This window comes from Micropterus dolomieu, linkage group LG18, assembly GCF_021292245.1.
Source record: "Micropterus dolomieu isolate WLL.071019.BEF.003 ecotype Adirondacks linkage group LG18, ASM2129224v1, whole genome shotgun sequence".
NCBI classification, from domain to species: domain Eukaryota; kingdom Metazoa; phylum Chordata; class Actinopteri; order Centrarchiformes; family Centrarchidae; genus Micropterus; species Micropterus dolomieu.
This window is the reverse complement of record NC_060167.1, coordinates 9,294,461-9,315,034: the sequence shown is the minus strand read 5'-3', so window position 1 is coordinate 9,315,034 and position 20,574 is coordinate 9,294,461. Positions and strand designations below refer to the sequence as shown.

Sequence of the window (20,574 nt, the reverse complement as noted above, 5' to 3'; positions counted from 1 at the left end):
CTTCATGTAAAAATTAGATGATCAATTCAATCAATGAGCCTCCTAAAGGTCCCAGTGAACAACTTTTTACCATATTCTCTCTGATCCACATTTTATAACATAACAGAGAATTCAAAAGTAGTCACAAATTACTACTATTAATGCAAAAAACCTATTAGCAACCCCAGCAGCATTCAGCTGTAGCATGAACCACCTGGAGCCTGCTTTGACACAAAACAGTAAATCATGCCAAATAAACTCAATGAAAATGTGCTAGCTTGACTCCATGATGGCCTGTCAGCCATTAGCTTCATTATTTAGCTTAGCTGTTAGCCTCTGCACTAGCCTAGCTGTTAGCATCAGTATTTAACTGTTTAATCCTGAGACAATATTGTATAGCATGCCAGGATTCACAGACTGAACCCAACAGAAATCTAATAGTTTGGTTTAAAGTCATTACGGAAATGCAAAAAAGCCTTGATCGAGATTTGTGATTCTACAGAACAGATATCAACCAATGTTCAGTCAAAAATAAAGAAAAGTTTGGCCTAATGTTTGGCCCAACTTTTAGCAGAGGTGGTAGTTTCATCTTGATTTAATTTTGATAATGTGTGTCTCAAATATAAAAACAGTGATTACTTGAGGCCCAACCTGGAGCCATTTACTGGGTCAATGTTGAATTTTAAGGACCTTATATTGCATTGAAGATATTGACATAACAGTCACCTGTATCCAAACAAAACCAATCCAGTCTTCCATTCAAGTTGTATAAAATAAAGAAACATGTGACTCAGTAACTCAAATGAACCCATTAATCAGATAAGTTTCCATCATCCTACAGTGAAGAGCAGACATTAAGAGAGAGCTGACTGCAGGTGAGCAGGTGTGCATCACGGACGTCCTTTTATTAACCAAAGCAAAGGAGACTCCACATCATGTATGGTTATACGATCATGCAAGTTTTTTTTCACACGGACAATAGAAAGAAAAGTTAGCTTTACGGTGAAAACATCCAAAACATTATCAAACATACACAAAAAACTACCAAACTAAAATACGCTAGACTTCATCTCAGACTCTACAGTCCAAATACCAATGGAGCATATGCTGCAGAAAGGGAGAGGTTGGGGGTGGCATTGTTCAAACACAGCAACATCAGAAAAATGTGACAGAGGAACAGGATTCACCGGCCAAAAGTCATTATTTACAAAATAAAACACGAATCAGCAATCTGTCCATCCCACATCATCTACATAGCAACAGAGCATTTCAACATTTCACCATAGCAACAAAGCATACACATTTGATCATGGCAACATAGCTTTTTATCATAAATTTCACTGTTGTAGAAAAGCTTTTCATCTACAGCATGTTTTACCATAGCAAAAGGTTTTACCATATAAACAGAGCATGTTAAGATATCATCGTATCAACAGAGCATGTACATTTTAAACCACAGCAGCACAACACATGTAAGCGCATACAGCAGCAATGTTTGTCAGCCTCATCATAATCATCATGTTACCATCGCAACAAAACAGGTAAGTATTGTCAGTGTGTCAACTCTTGACATGACTTGACAAAAAGCTGCATTGGAAACAGAGTAAATCCAAAATCCTGCCAATATCAACAATATCATTATAGTCATCATCATCACTGTGCTATCAGAGTCAGTGGAGGAGCTGCAGAAAAGAGCAAAGTCTGGATCTGAGTCCTACTGGACAGACTGCAGGGTTTACCTGCCATATATATAGACAGGGGGAGGGGCTTCAGTAATTGACAGACAGTCAGCGATCAGAAAAAGTCTAAACTGAGATGCTAACAGTTTGAGTCCAGAATCAGGTATGGTTTATGTTGACTTTGTTTCACCTGGATGTTTGATCCAGGTAGGTTTAACATCTTTTATCTACAGTCAGTGTGTTTGAGGCGGGGTTCTAACCCAGGCTTATCTTGACCTTGCGAGCTCCAATAGGTCGGTCATTAAGGTCCATAACGGCGGCAGTTGCCTCCTCGTGGTTCTGGAAGGCCACCATGGCCTCGCCAGTTGGCAGGCCTTTCTCACTGAATTGCAGGCAGACTGAGCCTTGCAGCACCTGGTAGCCGTAAAAGAAGTCCATGATCTCGTCCACGGTTACAGTGAACGGCATGTTCTGAAGCTTTACAATTGTTGGGCCAGCAGCACCGCGTTGATTGTTGGGATTGTTAGATCCTCCAGGGGCCGGCTGGTTACGTAGACCATCAGCTCCTGGAGTGAACACCTGCTGTCCACCAGTAGCCCCGCCCCCTGGACGTCCTTGGTTGTTGTTAGCCCCTCCCCCTCGGTTCTGTCCTCCTCCACCGCCTTTTCTGTTACCATTGTCGAAGGGCACCAACCCTCTCAGCCCATCCTGGCTGAATGGAGCTCCTCCTGCAGCTCCAGATCGAAAGCCTGGTGGCTCCAGGATTGGAGGACCAGGAAGACCGGCAACAAGTGGAGGAGCCATGCCCAGATTCACGTCCCCCAGCCCTGCTGCCAGAGGAGGGAGAGGAGGAGGGCCTGCCAGCCCATTCCCTGGGGCTGAGAATGGAGTCACAAAGGGGGCACTGTTGAGGTTCCCCATGGTGTTTCTGAGAAAGTTAAACTCCTCCCCACTCATCCCAGCAAATGGGTTGATCTGGGGTTGTTGTGGACTGGGCTGGGCTTGCTGATGTTGGTTCTGATTTTGGTTCAGCTGGGTTTGGTTCCGTTGCCCCCTCTTGTTCTGGGGAGGAGGATTCCTCTCAATTTCCTTCATCTGGTCAAAGGTCACCAGGTGGACAAAGGCATCGCGGCCATTGAGTTTTTGGCGGTGCAGTCTTTCAGCTTTGCGGGCATCTTCCTCAGTCCGTAGCTGGAAGATAGCTTGCCCTAAACCGTTGCCATGGCTATCTGTCAGAACCTTCAGAGTGTCCTCGTAAAGCCCCACACCCTCCAGGAAGGCACGAACATCCTTCTTGGAGACATTGTATGGGATGTTGGTGATGTGGGCACAGTTCCTGGGAGCTTTTAAGCCATCCTGGTTCTTGCCATCACCCTGTGCTGCTTCACGTTTGCGGATGCTGTCAATCTTCTCGAGCATTCCCTTCCGGCTGATTGGGTGGACCTGGATGAAGCGGGTGCCCATGTACTGCATGTGAGCACTAAGAGCAGTTTTGTAATCCTGTTCTGTTTTGAACTCAAGGAAGCCCTCTCCTGTGGCTCGTCCATTGGGCCCATAGGCAATGTAGATGCTTTCCTCCATAATGGACAAATTGTTAAAGAAGTCCTTTATCTGTTTCTTGTCAGCTTCGTAGGGAAGGCCCTTCAGGTAGACACAGAATTCCTGCCGGTGGGGAGATCTTGACCTTCCTCGCTGATCCCTGCCTCCAGGCACTGATCCAGGATTACCACGGCGGTGCTGTTGGTCCTGCGACTCGTTGCTGTTATTTAATTTGCTGCTATTGTGAGGAGCATGGCCTGTTGCACTGTCATTGAGGCTTGCCCATTGCCGCTCAGAGCCTGGGGTAATCTCGATAAACCTTTGGCCCATCATGCCACCTCCTCGCTTCACAGCTTCAAAGCTGTCCTGGGGCGAGAAAAACTTGACCATAGCCCTGCCAGTTGGGCGACCCTGACCATCTCTCAGCAGGTGAACCCCATCCACCCCCAGACCCCGGAAAAAACCCCTGACCTCCATCTCTGAACAGGAGAATGGGAGGTTCTGCAAGACGACAAACAACTCATCAGGACTGGCCACTCCTGCTCCAGCAGCTGCAGCAGCAGCAGCCTTCATATGGGCCTGGAGGCCAAGAGAAGCCAGGGGGGAGAGAGGGTTGAACAGCATGGGGTTGTGAGTTCCAAGAGGGAGGCCAGAGCCTAGTCCTCCTGGGGGAGGTAGGGAGGGGTTGAACGGAGGCATGGAAGACATGTGGGGGAGGTGGGACATAGGAGGCACTGGAGGTCCTTGGGACAGGGGGGAGACAGTAGGGACAGGGGGAAGGGAGGACACCGGAGGAGGAACTGGGATGGTGGGCAGATTGGGCATGGGGGGCATGGAGGGCATGCTGGGAAGAGGAGGGATGGGTGGGGGGCCTGCATTGAGCGATGCCAGTGCTGTGGTGATTGTAGGGGTGGAGCTGTAGCTGTTGGGGAAGCTGGGCACCGCGCTGGCCACTGCCTTGTTACTTGGTGGTGCCTGAGATGAACTTGCTGCAGTCACTGAGGCTGACGTGTTACTGAAACCCTGGTTTCCATGGCTGCCACTTCTTCCCCCTGTCCCTGGTTGCACTGTGGCAGTGCCTGCTTGTCGGTTGGCATTTCCTGCTGTTGGTGCAGCCGTTTCCACAGCACCTGCCCCAGCCTCAAACCTGCGACGACTGAGTTCAATCATGTTCTGCATTTCTGTCTTGCTGCTAAGCAACAGTGACACTTTGGAGCCCTTAATGGACCCACCTGTACGCATCATCCCCAGCCGAGCGTCCTCATCAGTGGCAAAGACGATGAAGGCCTCGCCATGCTCACCCCCTACGATGTGCACTCCCCCGTCAGGGATGGTGAGGCCAGAGAAGAAGTGTCTGATGTCCATGGTGCCGGCCACTATGGGCAGGCCCTGCAGCCTGATGACTACCGCCATACTGACTGCTAAACAACAGCCCTACCACCTGGGGAGAAAGCAACACTACTGTCAGATGAAGACCAGAAAGAGGGTGACCAGTGGTTTCCAGATGTTTCCTCAGAAAACTCTGACTTTGCTCTGACTTTGCTGGCCAATAAAGGCTTAGCCAACGCTGTTTACATTTCAGTTTCTTCAAAACAACTCAGGGACCATTTTCTAAACTTTGTGCACCCATTTTTGGGCCCTGACATTTGGAAACCAGTGGTGTTTGGAAGGGGTTTGGGGAATGAGGGTGAATAATTTGCAAAATTAGCACGAAACTGGCAAAGAAGCTCATCTATAACTGTCTCCAGCTATCTGCAGCTTTCAATTTTTATATCCTTGTTTCAGATCATAGAAAATAATGACATCATGCTGCACAGTCAGAGTTTTTGTTAGACCCAAAACAGGAGCAATGTTAAGCATTACCATAGCTCATAGCATAATTTTTCAAATGTAAAGAAATATATGGCAGGGAATTAAGGAGTGGCAATGATGTCTATAGACATTATACACACACAAAGTTAGCTCAAATCTGAAAGAGGACATGAAAAAGAAAGTTCACAGAGGAACAAAATGCTCTCCAGACTAACGAGCTGATGCTGCACTGATACAAGTTACATTTTCTCCTCAACAGTCTCTGATGTTAGGTATTGAAAATTCAGAGCAATTTAAACAGAGTAGAATGTATTTGCGCAGATGAAACACTTACTATCTGTGATATCCTTAATCATATATATATCCTTGCTATGTCTGTGCAAGATTTTTGCTAGCTATTTAACTATACCAATATCCTTTTTCTGAAGCAAGCACGCACCAGAGCCAGTTTACAACACTCTTCCCAGTGAAGTCTGATTGACAACTCACACAGTTTCTATTTCATATAACAAGTGTTTTTAATTAAATCTGGGCATTTTTTTCACATATTTTGGGGTGGAAATGACTAGTAGGTACAAAAGGTTTTGAAAGGTGTGCAGTAGATGGCTTCAGCTGGCAGCTGCGACCCGGCTGCAGTGGCTACAATGTATTCCTTCAGGCAAATGCACCAGTCAAAATTATGTCCACAAAAATTGTTTCATTGGTCCTTCTGTTATAGCAGGTGTCTGACAACATCATGAAAAGGGTCCTTACAAGTGGGGACACCCTTTGTTTATTAGCCAGAAACAGAAGTCTCGCTCAAGGACATTTCTCACTCTGAAATCTCGTGAGAGGAGAGTTGTTGCATGAAGAGCCTGGTGGAGTCAGACAGAGGACTTTGTTTTGTAGATAGAGGAACTGCTGGCAAGACTATTTCCTAACGTTAGTCCAACACAACAAACTCCTCCCTCTAACTCTGACCCTACTGGCATCTTCTTGCAACAGTTCACCTCTCGCAAGATATTAGATTGAGAATTGCCCTTTAGCTAGACAAAATATGTCAAAATAAGGCCCAGGTTTAAAAATACCAAAATTACCCTTTAAATCTTAAAGAAGATGCTGTGTGTATCAGCTGCTATAAATAACTGAGACACTGTGTACCATTTGGTTGCTTCTATCATGTAGTACATACAGGGTGTGAAATTAACACCCGGCAAGCGCCAAATGGGGATAGATTTTCTGTTTGGCGAGATTTATTACCAAAATAGTTGTGTCACAGCCGAGGAGTCAGGCTGACGCTGGCCTGTGACCCCTCCTGCTATTATAAGTAAAGTATATTATGTACTGAAATGATTGTTATGTGTGACACAAAAGGCAATTTATTATTTTGGCTGGTTAAAAAAATATACTTGGCCGCTGGATTTTTTCATCTACCAGTCCCCTTGGCAGGTGAGTCATAAAGTTCATTATGTACATAGATATTGGTTATAGTTTCGGCTGAGTCTAAATATTTGTCCCACGGCAAACCTTCATGAATCTAATGCAACTAATCTGCATGTATTATTTTCACTGTTCAGCAGAGAAGATTTCTGCAGGACATTGAAAGCTGGTGAAAAGGACAGAAAAACAAACATTCCTATTCAAACATCGTTATGAAATTCAACATTTCAAAGAACAGACGTTTAATTTAGCTTCCAGTGACCAACGTATGTTGGTGTTTTCAGTAGTTGGCAGCTTGTGCTTAATCAGTGTCAGTAACTGTCTCTCATTCAGACTTTAAGTGTTGAATATTAAAGCATTGTGTGATGTATGACTTCAGCCTTACTATTAAAAGGATGTCTTTAACCTCAACACAACACAGAAACTCAAGAATCTTAATAACCACAAGAGACTTTTAAACTAGCAGCAGGAAAAAAAATCAAAATCAGACTGCTGCAGATTTCCTACCTGACAGCAGAGACACAAACCTGTCCAAAACTAAATTCATCATTATTGAGCTGGCAGTGTTACACTAGATTAACAGGTAAAGAAGAAAACTGAAGATAGGACATGATGAACTACAACTAGCCAGCGACACCCTGCAAACACCAAGCAACAATCCAAGACACATCCAGCGGCCAGCAACAACACTGCTGCTTCCTAAATCCTCAAGCAGCACCAAACCAGGAACCAGTTCATGAACTGTTTGTAAAACACCACCCCACGAGCAACATGTCAACCAGCAAATCTGAAAAACATTGTCAACCAAACATTATCATCATGTTAGGAGGAGGAACAGCTGTACCTTATCAACCAGAGCAATAAGAGCAACGTCATCAACATTTTAACAAAAGCAATGTCAGGTACTTGTAAACCAGAGCAACATTAGCAGCATGTCAACCACAGCAACATTAGCATCATGTCAACCATAGCACCATCAGCAACTCATTGCCAGCACAGCACCAAAGACAGCAGCTGATCAGAAGAGAAAGCAAACAGAAGGAAGATGCAAAGCAACATGTTTGCTAACACTGATAAAACATATCAACTGTTAGAGCAGGTAGAGTAACACCGCCATTTCCACAACCCTCTACTTCACAAATGTCTCTTAATCCTCAGACACATCTTTAGGTTTCTGTGCTCTAACCTTGACTGTCAAACTATACATTATGGTTCTGGTAGGACATCCCACTAAACTCTGACATTTCAGTCACACTGCAGCTCATAAAATTTGCTAGTTCAGACATTTTGAAAGTATAAAACTTACTAATATTCTGGTCTGGGTGTGAGGCTGGTACCTCAGCCATCAACCTGATGCCAGACATCATCAACATTATCATCAGCTATTTCAGTGGTGAACCTCAGCACCAACAAATCACACCAATATTGACATATGTTGTTCACCTAATGCTTCTTCAAGAGGATTTTCAACCTGGACATCCACTCTTCTTGTAACTTCTGGGTGTTAACCTGCTAACAGTCTGTAAAATATCAACAGCAGCAAGAGGATAAAACACAGCAGGAGAGGACACGACAACAGCTAATAATTTCAGAGACAACCAGATTATCCAGAGTGAAGTGAGAAGGTTCAACTGAAGCTGCAGTTTGCACTCACATTAACCAAATGGAGCTGATAAGAGACAGAAAACCAAAAAGACATTTTCAATACAGCAAATTTTGGAATAAAGAGCAAAACACTGCCAGGATTTCTCAGATACATAACCGTCCACATGTTGTCATCAACCTCAAAACACAGCAAAAAAAAGGTGGAATTGAACGCGAGGAGTGGATATCGCCATCCAGGGACTAAACAACTCAAACACAAAGAGAATATAGTTTGGAACAAGGATGAGGGAATTACCACACATCAGCCAAATCTCAGCAGACAGGACAGCGAGACAGGATCTGGCGTGACAAGGCCTGAAGCTGCACCTTATAAACCTTTAAATATAGCAGTGTCTTCCAGACCTTATCCCTTCATCTATTTCAGGAGTGAATGATCGTACAGAACTCCACTGACCTGCACAAGATGAAAAACAGAAACAACTGCCATACTGACTTACTATAGCCCATTTCAGATATGCATCTTGTTAAAAAAACGTTGAGGCAATATTATATCAGTATCCTGTTTGAATAAACCTTTTATTTTTATGTAAAAGTCACACTGGCAATCTGGGGAGGTTGGACCTGTAGAATTTCTCTCACAACAAATCAACTGATAAAAACGAAAGAAAGATGAGCCAATTTTAAGTTTTTATAGGAGATTCATGTCTGCTCAATCTGAAAAAAATAATAATTTTCTGATCACGGCAGGACTGAGGCCAACCATCAAACCATCGTCTCTATACATTTTCAGATTCATGTAGACTGCTTATAGTGTGAATATCCTGCAAAACCCTTAACATACAGTATGTGGGCAAATAGACGAGATGAGAAATGAGAAACCTTGCGTCTTATCATTTTTAGCTGTCAATTAAAAAAAAAGCTGCAGAATTTTACGTTCTAATACATTTTGAAAGTCATGTTACAATTTACCAAACATTATTTCTGATGGCTATACAGTTGTTGACATTCAAGAGTGAAAATTCTAATAATTAAATTCCACCCAATATTAATAGTCCTTACACATCCCATACATTAAAAAAAATTGTGTTGATATGGTTGCCTTAGTCATTGTTTTACAATTGCAACCAATAAATGTACTTGGCAGGACATTTCACAGTTGAAGAATAAACCTGTCACTACTCTGGTGGAAATACTGTATGTCAATTTATCGGCTGACAAATATCAATACTGACATATCTGCAATGAGCTAATACATTAACATTTTCTCATTTAGCTGACACTTAACGTTATCTAAAGCGACTTACAATTTCTATACATGTCAGAGGTTGTATGCTCGGGAACTCATTAGTGCAGATAGATCAGCCTTGCCATTTATCAGTCAGGCTCTAATGGTCATAAACAAGACAAATAAACAGGCATTCAACTGCAAAATCTCTTAAAATCCATCCCTGTGTTTGGTTATGTTCCAACCGATCGCTCTCAAGAGCATCTTATCTGTAATGGCTCATTGAATCAGAAATCTTACAAACATTTTCACAACAGAGACATATGTTTGAAAGACAAACAGCCATTACTTTAGCATTTTTCATGTCTGAAAAGGGCTCAAGTCAGTGAATCTGTTGATTCTCTGAAACCATAGACTGTCACCAACTTTATACCTGCTCGTATCAACATCAACATTTTGCGGCGGATGTGTGACGTCACGGCGTGGTTTTAGTCTTCAGTGAGCATCAACCGCAGTGCCATCGGCAGAAACTAGGCTATATTAGGCCAAAACAGTTCAGAGCTCTAAGTCACACACATCCTCTTCTCATCTCATCCGTTCATATAGTGAAGAAACTACAACATGAGCAGACCCGTAATGAAAAATACAACGGTAACATTTAAACGTGTCTGTTAGCTAGCTAATGGTAGCTAGCAGCTACGTACAAGACACCATTTTAAACAAACCTGCCTGAATGTTTAACACAAGCAGCCATTGTAATTAACAAATAACGACATGCAGCGTCTAAAACGAGGTCCTAACAACCATAACGTAACTTACTAGCTATGTTAACTTCGAGCAGAAACCCTGGACGTTGTTAGTTTAGCATATCTACATGAGCAGGCTAACGCTCCATTAGCCATCTAGCTTAGCTGGTTGTGAACCTTGCTTTGTGTGTGTGTGTTGGAGCAGAACAGCGAGCAGGATGCGCACTTTTAGCGGCTCCTCTCGTGCTCGGCTCCCAGTGCGAGTGTGCCACTGAGCGAGCTGCCGCTGCTGGATTCTTACCGAGAAATTTGTCAACAAACACACTGAGGTTTAACTCATGAACGAAGCTCTTTACGACTCTCCTCTTCTCTCTGCGGGTTGCAACTGCACGAAATGTCGGCGGAAACACCGCGATACCAGACGTGATGACGCGAGACTACGGCCAGCGTTTCCCCGACGTCAGAGCGATAGTGCCCTCTACCGGCTGCACAGGGCTAATGAAACCGGATGAAATGTATAAAAACTAAACAAACTTTGGATGTATTCAAAATCATACTTTTATTGATCTCGGATTAGACCCCTGACCTTTTAGTTTTTTATGTTTGCTTGTGTAATTTTATGTTTTTTTGTTGTTTTTTACGCTTAGTCGTGATTTGGTACTGTGTGTATCTGTTGCCAACTTGAAATTATAATGGCCTGATTTTGATTATTAAATAAAGGATTATTTTAATTAAACTTGATGGGAGAGCAAATTTCCCCTCACAACATTTAGACTAAATGCTATTTTGCTATATGTCTATATGTGGACACCATGTACACTGAGCGCTGACTTCAACCCCGTCCCATCCAGCATCTTTCAGATGAACAGGAACTTTGAGCCAGATCTTATCTTCCAACATTAGTGTTGGACCTCACTAGCTCTTGAGGCTGAATGGTAGTTACTCCTTGCAGCCAGACTCCAACATCTTGTGCAAAGTCTTCTCAGAGGCTGTTATAGCACCAGATGAATGCCCATGTTCAACTATCACACATGGCTGCAATGTTTAGATGCCCACATGCTTTTGACTATGTAGTGTATGACAGATGTAATTATGTTCCAGATCAAGGTTTTACCAAAACATAGCATGATCGATTACCAACAGTGCACAGTGACAACTATCGTGTTGTCCTAGACCCTCAGGGGCCTTAAAAACCCCAGGTTTACTGTGTTTGTTCATCTTGTTATGGTTAATGGCACATTTAAATGTGAATATGCATCACAATTACAACATCAAGTGAAATTATTAATTTGTTATTATTTTTTAATTAATCGTTAATTAATTAGTCATTTAGCTGACGCTTTTTATCCAAGGCAACTTAAAATTGCTATATATGTCAGAGGTTGCACGCCTCTGGAGCAACTACGGGTTAAGTGTCTTGCTCAGGGGCACGTGTTACTGTGGAAATGACAATGATCCTGTATTATTACAGGACATATGCATTCATTTATTTACCTGATGGTGAGAGGATACTTAGATGCGAGGGGAGTGTCAAAAGAGGCCCACACCTAATTTTTGACTAGGGGCCCTAGTGCTTAAAAAGTACTTTATACAAGGGTAAAAATAATAATAGTAATGATGGGTACAAAAACATATTAGTATTACAGTATAATATATAGTGGAAACCTCTTATACTGAGGTCTGACGGGTGAAACTGATCTCTATAAACGGATGTTTTATTTATTTCTCATGCAGATTACCTTCTAATTGACATCTGACAATTTAACAATAAGCATCACTATTTACTGAATTTTATTGACTGTTAAATACAGTACAGCTGTTTCAAACACAAATTACTGTATAAATTAAAGTACTATACTCTAAATAATTCAACTACACAGTAATACAGTATAGTAATGTACATAAAATATATCTTACTGTAGCTTAAATTATAATTAAACTATAGTCTAAAAGTGGAGTGAATTTCTAAATTTTCCAACAGGCCTGAAAATAAACTGAAACTGTATATACTTACTATACTAATATTAGTTATATACTTGTGTTCTGTATAGTATGCAAGAAAAAATAGTTTAAATTAAAAAATGGGGAGGTAATTGGGTAAAAAAAATGCTTTTTATGTACATTTGCTTCTGATGTTTAATGGACGGTAGTAATAAAGTTATATTTTTTAACTTTCAGTTATATACAGTAATTGAATTAATTAATAATACATATAGTTTTTATAGCATTTTTAGTGTCATGACTCTGTGTTTTGTATTGTTCTGTTTGTTGAGTTGTGTGCACTCGCATACAGGCCCGACTATGAACAGGCATTGCAAACTAACTCGGGCTGTAAATACTGCGGTATACAGCATTTGTCCATGAAATATTATCCCAATAAAAAACAAACAAACAAAACAAATGTTCATTGCATAACCATGAAGCAGCACTTTATTGGATAATAATGTATATGATGGGAGTAACGGTAGAAAACAGTAGAAGAAAGTAGATGCTGAAGTGTAATAAATATGGCTCAGCTGACAACATCCAGAAACACCATACAAGACTTTAAAAGTCCTCTTAGCCAGTGAGGACAGAGACCCATATTTATCAACCGAATTTATCAGATTTTTGTGTTCAGACTTTCAGGATCACCTTCAGATTCCCGTCAAATAACCTCAGATGCATCTATGTGGTGGAAAAGTGACACTGTGAGTCTCAGTCAGTATGTGAGAGACTGGACCTGAGCCGTTTTTTAAACTCTCCACCATCTTGAAAATCAGCCGTTGTGGTCAAATCAAGGCTACAGTCTTGTAGAGCATTCCAGACTTTAACAAAATAATCAAAGTTTGGCTGCTTACACTGTGTTTGACTGGATGTTCTCGGAGAACTGCTGCTAACACTGATGTTGGAATTAAAAAAGGAAAAACTGCAAGACTGAGTTCTGAGACAAAGTATCACCTGTGAACAGAGCAGGAGACAATATGTGAATCATCAAGTGAAATGTTTTGACTCAGAGAGATTAGTGAACGTAGGTTTGCTGCCATTCTCTAGCCTCCCTGAAGCCAACACTGCCCATTGTTCCTATTTTATTTTTTGTCACTGGGGTCGTGGCCTATCTTGGATGCTTCATATACAGACAGGAGCCGGTATCACAAAGTAAAATTAGCAGTTTAGCCAGCTTTCTTTGTGTTCAACTCCCTAGTAACCTATGCTGCTGGGCTAACCTGCTCCAGAGCAAGTTCACTTCAGAAAATCAGACCAGACCTGTCAACTGTCCAGTACTGACCAATCAAGTCTCTGTAAACATTGACTCATCATTCCTGTAACTGTAATTCCTGTAATTAAGAACTTCTCTTCCATGTGAACACGCTCAGAGCTGAATTAGTAAACCCAGAGTCAACTGCAGTTGCTAACCACCTTCATGATCATCAAGATCACTGATGTTAGACTCAGTAAAGCCCGAAGAGCCCAAAGAGAGCCAGACAAAGACAAACTGACTGTAATGTGATACAGGACTCAGGTGACAGTCTCTAAAAACTTTTCAGTGAGGTTGCCGCGTGTTGGTCAACTCTCTGAGAAACAACTCCTGACTGAGCAATGAGAGGAGCATCTACAGAGACACAGAGCTACAGATACAAACAGACTTCAAGTCAGACAGGAAGTTTGTGCGTGTTTGTGTACAAGAAGGAAAAGCTGGTCTATTCCCAGAACTCCTTGGGAATCATCACTATCATCATTGTCAGCTAGGAAACAAAACAGGAAGTGGGAGGAGTTTAGTGCTGCGACCACTTGATGCTCTTCAGATCGATGCCTTCCTGAACCATCTCCCACAGAGGACTGAGAGAGAGAGAAGAGAGAGGTTATTTGGTGTCGCTTATTACCATTTAGTACACATTACAGATAATATTCACATCACCCATTAATGCAAAGAAATAAACTTGACAGACTGAGAGGGCAAGAAGAGAGAAATCTATGTAAGGATTAATTAAGTGATTATAATCCCAGTTTATTACAAATTAGGTTTCATTTTCATTTTCAATTATGACATTTTACCTACCAAGTTCATATCTGAGGTCTGGGAACATCTCTAAACAGAAGTCAGATCTAAACCTTATCTAAACCTCTTTATTTAAAGGTCAAATTGAAAGTGAGTGCTCTTGAAATGCCAGTAAAAATCCCTTATTGCACAGAAAAATTCACTACTACAGTAAGTAGGGTAGGTCAAACGTGAAGCTTGAAGTGGCAACGTAACGGACAGACGTTTTCTCTAACAATTAGGTTACTTTCCAACCAACAATCACCGGACTGCCCCTTTTCTTGACCCAGCCGACTTCTTCTTACACCGTGTTCCCGGACCTCAGATATGTTTGTGTATGTGTACCTTGGTGAGTACAGCGTTATTATTGCCGATAGAAATTATGGACAAAACTACCTAATTTATCATTCCAGCTGAACTCACCTCATCTCTCTGAGTCTGGAGACCTGCTGGATACATTTCTCTGCGGTGTAGTCCACCTCATCTACTGTGGTGAACCTGCCAATACCAAACCTAATACACACAAACATAGGTTTACATTAGCCTACATCTGATTCAACTACAATTCAAGTCAAACCAGAGACGCTGCAGAGAATCATCTCCAGCTGCTGATGTTTAACAGATGTTTCAGTCTGCTGAGTTGAATGTCATAAATTCAGTTTTGTGTAAAAACACTTTGAATTAATCATCCTGCATACAGCAGTGTACCAGCTAAAAGAATTCATTAGATTCATAATATGCTCCTGGAGAAATGTTATTTAATTAAAATTACAAAGTCAACGTTGATTATAATTAACATTTTAATTATTATCTGAACTACAGTGAGGATGGAAGTGTTTGTACCTGATGGAAGAGTGAGCCAAGTCTTCATCTGCTCCAATCGCTCGGAGGACGTATGATGGCTCCAGAGACGCTGACGTACATGCGCTGCATGCACAAACACAAATATTCATTCATCATCATCATGTAAGTAAGTAAGTAAATCTTTTTTACGTTTTATAAAACATTTTCTCTGCAACTGATTGAAAGCTATTTATCAACTTTTTGGTCCAATGGATGTTCCCCTCCAGTCGTGAGTGAGAAGATAACAGTTCTCACACACAGCCACGTGGTTGTTGAAATGCCTGAAAACAGGCTAATGCTACCAAGCAGACTAGCTGCTAGGCAACCAGGCAGCCCAGTGGTGTGATTTTTTGTTGCTTTTTGTTAAACTTCTTGTTAATTTTCATTAGAGGTTGAGTTCTTTCACTATCATTCATTCATTCATTGCTACATTTGTTTGTGCATTGTCGCCTCCAACTATCAGTCAGTGGAGTGAACAGGAAGCAGAACGAGGATGCAAAAACATTGCTCCGAAGTGATACGAATGGTCAAAAAACTCCACAGGGTAGCTTTAAATTTACATATACAACAGATTGGCTCATCCGGAGCCTCCTCCTAGTAAAGCTTTAGGCCTCTTTTTAACATTATATATTATTTAAATGTTTTAACACGAGTTTGTGTCTGACCTTCCAGATGACAGAGCGACATCCTTCAGCGCCATCAACAGACTCTCTCCCTCCACATACGCAAAGGACAGGTTGATACAGCCTGAAAACCACAGACAGTCAGATTAAGTACATCTGCCTCATCTGAAGGAAGAATTTGTTGTCAATACATCACAGAACACATCCAACAGAAACCTCTAACTTTTACTGGCTTTCAAGTTCATGTTGGGGGAAATTCAAGCATGTGACAGTGGCGTGTATGTAGAGTTTCACTTCTGTGTGTGTGTGTGTGTGTGTGTGTGTACCAGGGTAGCGTTGTTGTGGATCTCCGTTCATGACGACGTCAGGAATCCCGGCCATGATTTTCTGGATCAGACGATTAGCCAGCATGGACACTCTTTGATGATCATACTGCGCACACAAACACATATTAAGTCCCAGGATATTGGGTTATGTTTGTTGAGACCTGGGATGTTTGGGTGCATTTGTTTTACCTCCATCTCTTGCTGGGCGATGTTGCAGGCGGCTCCCAGCCCAACAGCCAGCGGGGTGGGGACGGTGCCAGAACGCAGGCCCCTCTCCTGCCCGCCCCCGCTCTGCAGCGGCTCCATTCGCACCCGGGGTCGGCGGCGCACGTACAAAGCACCAACACCTGTACACACACAGACCAGATTATTTAAAATAACATAACTTAACAGATTTATTTTGAAGGTACTCAAATCTACATTAATATTTCACCATATGTCTTATTGAAACACTCTGTCTGAATAAAGCAATGACTTGATGCGCCACACCTTAACTCTACATCTGTATATCTGTGTCAGGTCAGAATTCTAGGTGTTCTCTAAGAAATGTCAGCAGTGATAGTACAGCTTTAGCCTTGTATCATCTAGTGAAGGTGCCAACAGGTTAATCAACATCAAAAAGTTGATCTGTGCCTTCATCTTGAGAGCAAACATTACTGTGTTCAAACCTATGGTGGGTGACGGCATCATAGTAGGTTTCAGCTCCTGAGCTTCACAGGAGATTCAACTGTCTCATTAACTTACACTTTCACTGACACTTCAGCTGCTTTCACCTGGGACATGTTAATTGACACTTGGACTGATTTTTGTTTAACTGGAATTGCAAACGCTTTCATTTTTAACTCTTCCACTGACAATTATACTGCTTTCAGTAATTACACATCAACTCACATTGCAGATGCTGACGTCTTACTTTTCATATAATTCAATGCTTTCATTACTCGCACTTAAACTTTTAGTGCATCTTTTTTCAGCACTTTCACTTTAACCGCTATTTCAGCTTCTTTCAGTATTTGTATTTCAACTGCAACTTTAATTGTTTCAGCTCCTGAGCTATTTCATATATGTCAAATACAAAATGTTAGCAGCAAGCGGGTGCACATTTTCTTCAGCTAGCCCTTTCCCGTTTTATGTGTATTTGTATTTGCCTTGCCTAATGGGCTAACAAATAAGGGTATATCTACAGTAATGCTCTGGCTAACCTTTGGGTCCGTAAATCTTGTGGCCACTGATGGACATCAGGTCAACCTTCCAGTCCGTGACGTTGATGGGAATCTTTCCGACAGCCTGAGCGGCGTCGGTGTGAAAGAAGACTCCTTTAGAACGACAAATCTGACCTGTAGACAGGAAGTGTAAAGGTCAATTAATCAATCCTTTCGATAAGAACACTGAATCAGATCAGAGACTCCCAGTGAAAAAGTGAAGATCAGGAAACTGGTGTATGTGCTACGTGGTCAACATGGGGATCAGCTTTATTCTGAAACACTGTAACATGGATGAAACACTGTGTACGTGAATGTTTCAGAAATCAGAATTCTGACTAACGCCGGGAGTTAAAATAAAATACCATGGTTACCAATTTCACTGATGGGCTGCTTGACTCCAATCTCGTTGTTGATGGTCATCACGGACAACAGAGAGGTGTCAGGACGGATGGATGCCTCCAACAGCTGAAAACACAAGTGCCCACACACAGTTTTTAATATATACAATGACTTCTGTTAGTTGACTGTACGTGTACGTTCTCTTGTGTGATCTCTCTCTGTGATCTGCACGCATACCTCCAGGTCCACCAGTCCGTTCGTCTGGACTGGCAAGTAGGTGATGTTGAATCCTTCAGCCTCCAGAATTCGACACGAGTCCAGAACACATTTATGTTCCGTCTGTGTGGTGATCACATGCCGCTTCTTGGACTGGTAGAACCTGCCCACGCCCTGCAGGAGAGGAAGAGGCAGGGTCACCACTGACATCAAAAACTGGACTAAAGCAGCATTGTTTTAAAAACAGCAAAGCTTTTGCAGTGAAATTGATTAATTCCAGTGGATTTGCTGCAACCAGTGGCTTTGCTAACACAGACAAAGTGAATCTGGGCAAACCTTTCATGTCAACTTCTACTTGGGTGAACCTTGACATATAATTATCAGCCCAATGACCAAAAGTAAACTGTCCTGACGTTGTTGACCTTTGAGGGAACGGCAAGCTGCTGAAAAGTCCAAAATGGGGGAAACAATCTAGCCTTGAAACTATCGTAGCTGTGTGTCACCATCCAGTTTTATTTACCATCCTCTATCAGAGTATAAACCACTCCACAAAAGAGTAATGGTTAGCAGACAGTTATGAGATGGGAAATGATAGCAGCGCAGATTCATTTCTGGTTGTGACCAGACCATCACTATGTTTCCTATGTTCTCACTGTGAACCAAAACAAGGTAGTGGTAAGAGCGGGAGGGGGAGAGAATGTGTGATGAAGAGGAGGTAACAAAGGAGGAGGAGCAGAGCGTTACCTTGATGGCCATGTTGTTGGACTCGGTGGCTCCGCTGGTGAAGATGATCTCTCTGGGATCTGCTCCAATCAGATCAGCCACCTGCTACTCAGAGATAAAGACAGAGAGACACACAGTCAGTGTCTCTCAAATTCGGATTTAATGAAATGATGACAACTAAAAACACAGCACGTTTTACAAATATATGCTAATGGTTTATACATTACTACACAGGGCACAATAATGAAAGAAAAAACATATATCAAAGCTGAGATATACTTTTTCTCTCTCTCTCTCTGTACAGAAGTGAGTGTCTCTCTACCTTCCTGGCCTTCTCCATGGCGCTCTCGCTCTCCCAGCCGTAGGCGTGTGTTCTGGAGTGAGGGTTACCATAGTAATTCACCTGGTAGGGCAACATGGCATCCAGCACCCTGGGGTCCTACACACACATTCACATGTTAAACTGTAAGTGCAAGTAACTATAAGTAAATTTTAGCAATGGTTAGGAACGGTTACCATGGGTGTGGTGGCCTGGAAGTCCATGTAGAGGGGGCGGGGCTCATCTTTGTCCAGTTCTTGTTTCTTTATCAACTCTGCAGCACAAAACAACAGACAGTCAAGCTGGTTTTACTCAGAGTTTAAGCAGATCTGTATGATGCTGGACTAAATAGTGGCTCAGATATCTGAGACAGGCAGGTCAGTACTTGCTGAGTCATTCATCGACCATGTCTGTAGAGCCAATGTATGTATGCCATGTGCAATATTATCTTTTTTAAATATATTCAATTTTATTTTATGGAGAGAATGACATTAAATTTTACCATGACCTTGATATCTCTGAGACAGTAAAATCTTTAAACATTATTTGCTTCTATCTTATTTAATGGGACCAACAACAAACATTTTAACAAAAAATAACATATTACTTTATAAAAATAAACGTGTCAATGTTCTTCAACTATGTATGAAGGAGTTTCTAACTTTCTACAGTATACTGTTCAAATGTCTTTTCAATGTTCAAATGTTTTGTCTGACCAACAGTCCAAAACCCAAAGAATAGCTCAGCACAAACACATTTTTAAACAATAAATAAACTGATAAAAATTAAAATGTAATTTAAATCATGCAATAAAATCATAACAAAAACTATACAGAGCTGGAAACATATGATGTTATAAACTCTCTGCCTGATAATTACTTTTTTTTTTTTTTAGTTTAGTTATCAAACTTGTTTACAATTAAATTTTAATCAAGTAAAGTTCCTGAAGACTTATTGTTGATTAGTGATTTTATAGTATTAATGTATTCTTCTAATCTTACAGACGAATCACACAGGTCATTATTTAACTTTTCATAACTCAGTTTATAGGTGTTGCGCAGTGTCCCGTCTCCACACCAAACTGCGTCACTTTGGGATTAGCTAGCTTAGTGTTAGCTTCCCCAGGCTAAAGAACCGGGTCCGCTCCGGACTGCTGTTACCTTTCTGCAGAGTGCTGACGGCTCTCTGGTCACAGGCTAGCCGGAGTGGGATCCACGAGACCGGCCTGAACAGCCGGGAGGAGACGGTCCTGCCCGGGGTAAGCATCTGGACGGTGTGCTGGTTTCACCTGGATCCACTGACCTCCAATAACAACACGCGGACCGATAACCAAAAGACCGGTGTAAACTGGGTTGAAGCAGTTCCACCTGGTGGTTTCAGTGGAGGAAAAGTAAGAAGATGATTCACGATTTAAGAATAAATTCTAAATGTGATCGAAGTTTGGTTTGAGAAACGTTGCCGCCTGTCACTTACAAAAGAATCGACCAGTGTCAACAACAAACACTTCCGATGATGACTTTCAAAATAAAATATTCTTTTAAAGTGATGAGCGTTGAGGGTTTTTTTCCACTATAAATAAACAATACAAATGTGTTTATTAAAAAAATAGGCAAACACAATGAATGTTTGCTATTACTTTAAACACATTACATGTTTACAACATCTAATATTACGAAGCAGCTCCGTCCTCTAAAGCTTGATCCTGTGACTTTCTGCGGCTTTACGCAGGCGCTTTTCACGGTTGCACCAGAGTTGCACAAGAAGCGGAAATTGGGGGCGGGACTTCTCTTGGGCAGGCTGCGCTCTCATTGGTTAACATGCGTTATTTTGGTATTGTTAGAGGCGGAGCCAAGGCCTTTCGCTGACCTCTGATTGGTTACAACCGGGAGTTAATATTTTACGTTCCTTACTCTTCCTTTTAAACACTGTCCACATCAGTGAACTCCTCACAGTTTATA

General features: G+C 41.9%; 3 protein-coding genes across 4 annotated transcripts in view; all 3 read right to left on the bottom strand.

Moving 5' to 3' along the window:
• Window positions 1–10,408, bottom strand: part of cpne1 (copine I) — a 71,818-nt gene extending 61,410 nt beyond the window's left edge. The window contains exon 1 of the mRNA XM_046075945.1: window positions 10,306–10,408. The gene's annotated coding sequence lies outside the window, so the exon portion shown is untranslated. The remainder of the gene's footprint in view (window positions 1–10,305) is intronic.
• Window positions 856–10,207, bottom strand: rbm12 (RNA binding motif protein 12). The gene is made up of 2 exons (XM_046075942.1): window positions 10,078–10,207; window positions 856–4,638 (listed from the first exon to the last, which is right to left on the bottom strand). Exon 2 carries the CDS (start codon window positions 4,608–4,610, stop codon window positions 1,914–1,916), a length of 2,697 nt encoding a protein of 898 aa, XP_045931898.1. The 5' UTR covers window positions 4,611–4,638; window positions 10,078–10,207; the 3' UTR covers window positions 856–1,913.
• A 1,999-nt stretch (window positions 10,409–12,407) lies between the features above and the next one.
• On the bottom strand, window positions 12,408–20,332 carry nfs1 (NFS1 cysteine desulfurase). Of its 2 annotated transcripts, XM_046075949.1 has the most exons (14): window positions 20,090–20,332; window positions 19,777–19,983; window positions 18,814–18,890; window positions 18,620–18,736; window positions 18,319–18,402; window positions 17,596–17,748; window positions 17,391–17,484; window positions 17,017–17,151; window positions 16,004–16,161; window positions 15,815–15,920; window positions 15,531–15,612; window positions 14,866–14,949; window positions 14,446–14,535; window positions 12,408–13,823 (listed from the first exon to the last, which is right to left on the bottom strand). In XM_046075949.1, exons 2-14 carry the CDS (start codon window positions 19,880–19,882, stop codon window positions 13,760–13,762), a joined length of 1,350 nt encoding a protein of 449 aa, XP_045931905.1. In that variant the 5' UTR covers window positions 19,883–19,983; window positions 20,090–20,332; the 3' UTR covers window positions 12,408–13,759. The 2 variants fall into 2 exon arrangements, with proteins under 2 accessions (XP_045931905.1, XP_045931904.1); XM_046075948.1 differs by lacking the exon at window positions 20,090–20,332 and having other exon boundaries at window positions 19,777–20,083.
• Between the last annotated feature and the right edge of the window lie 242 nt (window positions 20,333–20,574).

Bases quoted from the DNA above. Each gene is read 5' to 3' on its own strand.
- rbm12 (XM_046075942.1), bottom strand. From the start codon at position 4,610: ATGGCGGTAGTCATCAGGCTGCAGGGCCTGCCCATAGTGGCCGGCACC.
- nfs1 (XM_046075949.1), bottom strand. From the start codon at position 19,882: ATGCTTACCCCGGGCAGGACCGTCTCCTCCCGGCTGTTCAGGCCGGTC. The intron at 17,749-18,318 runs GTAACGCTCTGC...CCTCTCCTGCAG, and splicing joins CCAACAACATGGCCATCAAG to GGCGTGGGCAGGTTCTACCA. The intron at 14,536-14,865 runs GTACAAACACTT...TGTGTGTATTAG, and splicing joins TTGGCTCACTCTTCCATCAG to GTTTGGTATTGGCAGGTTCA.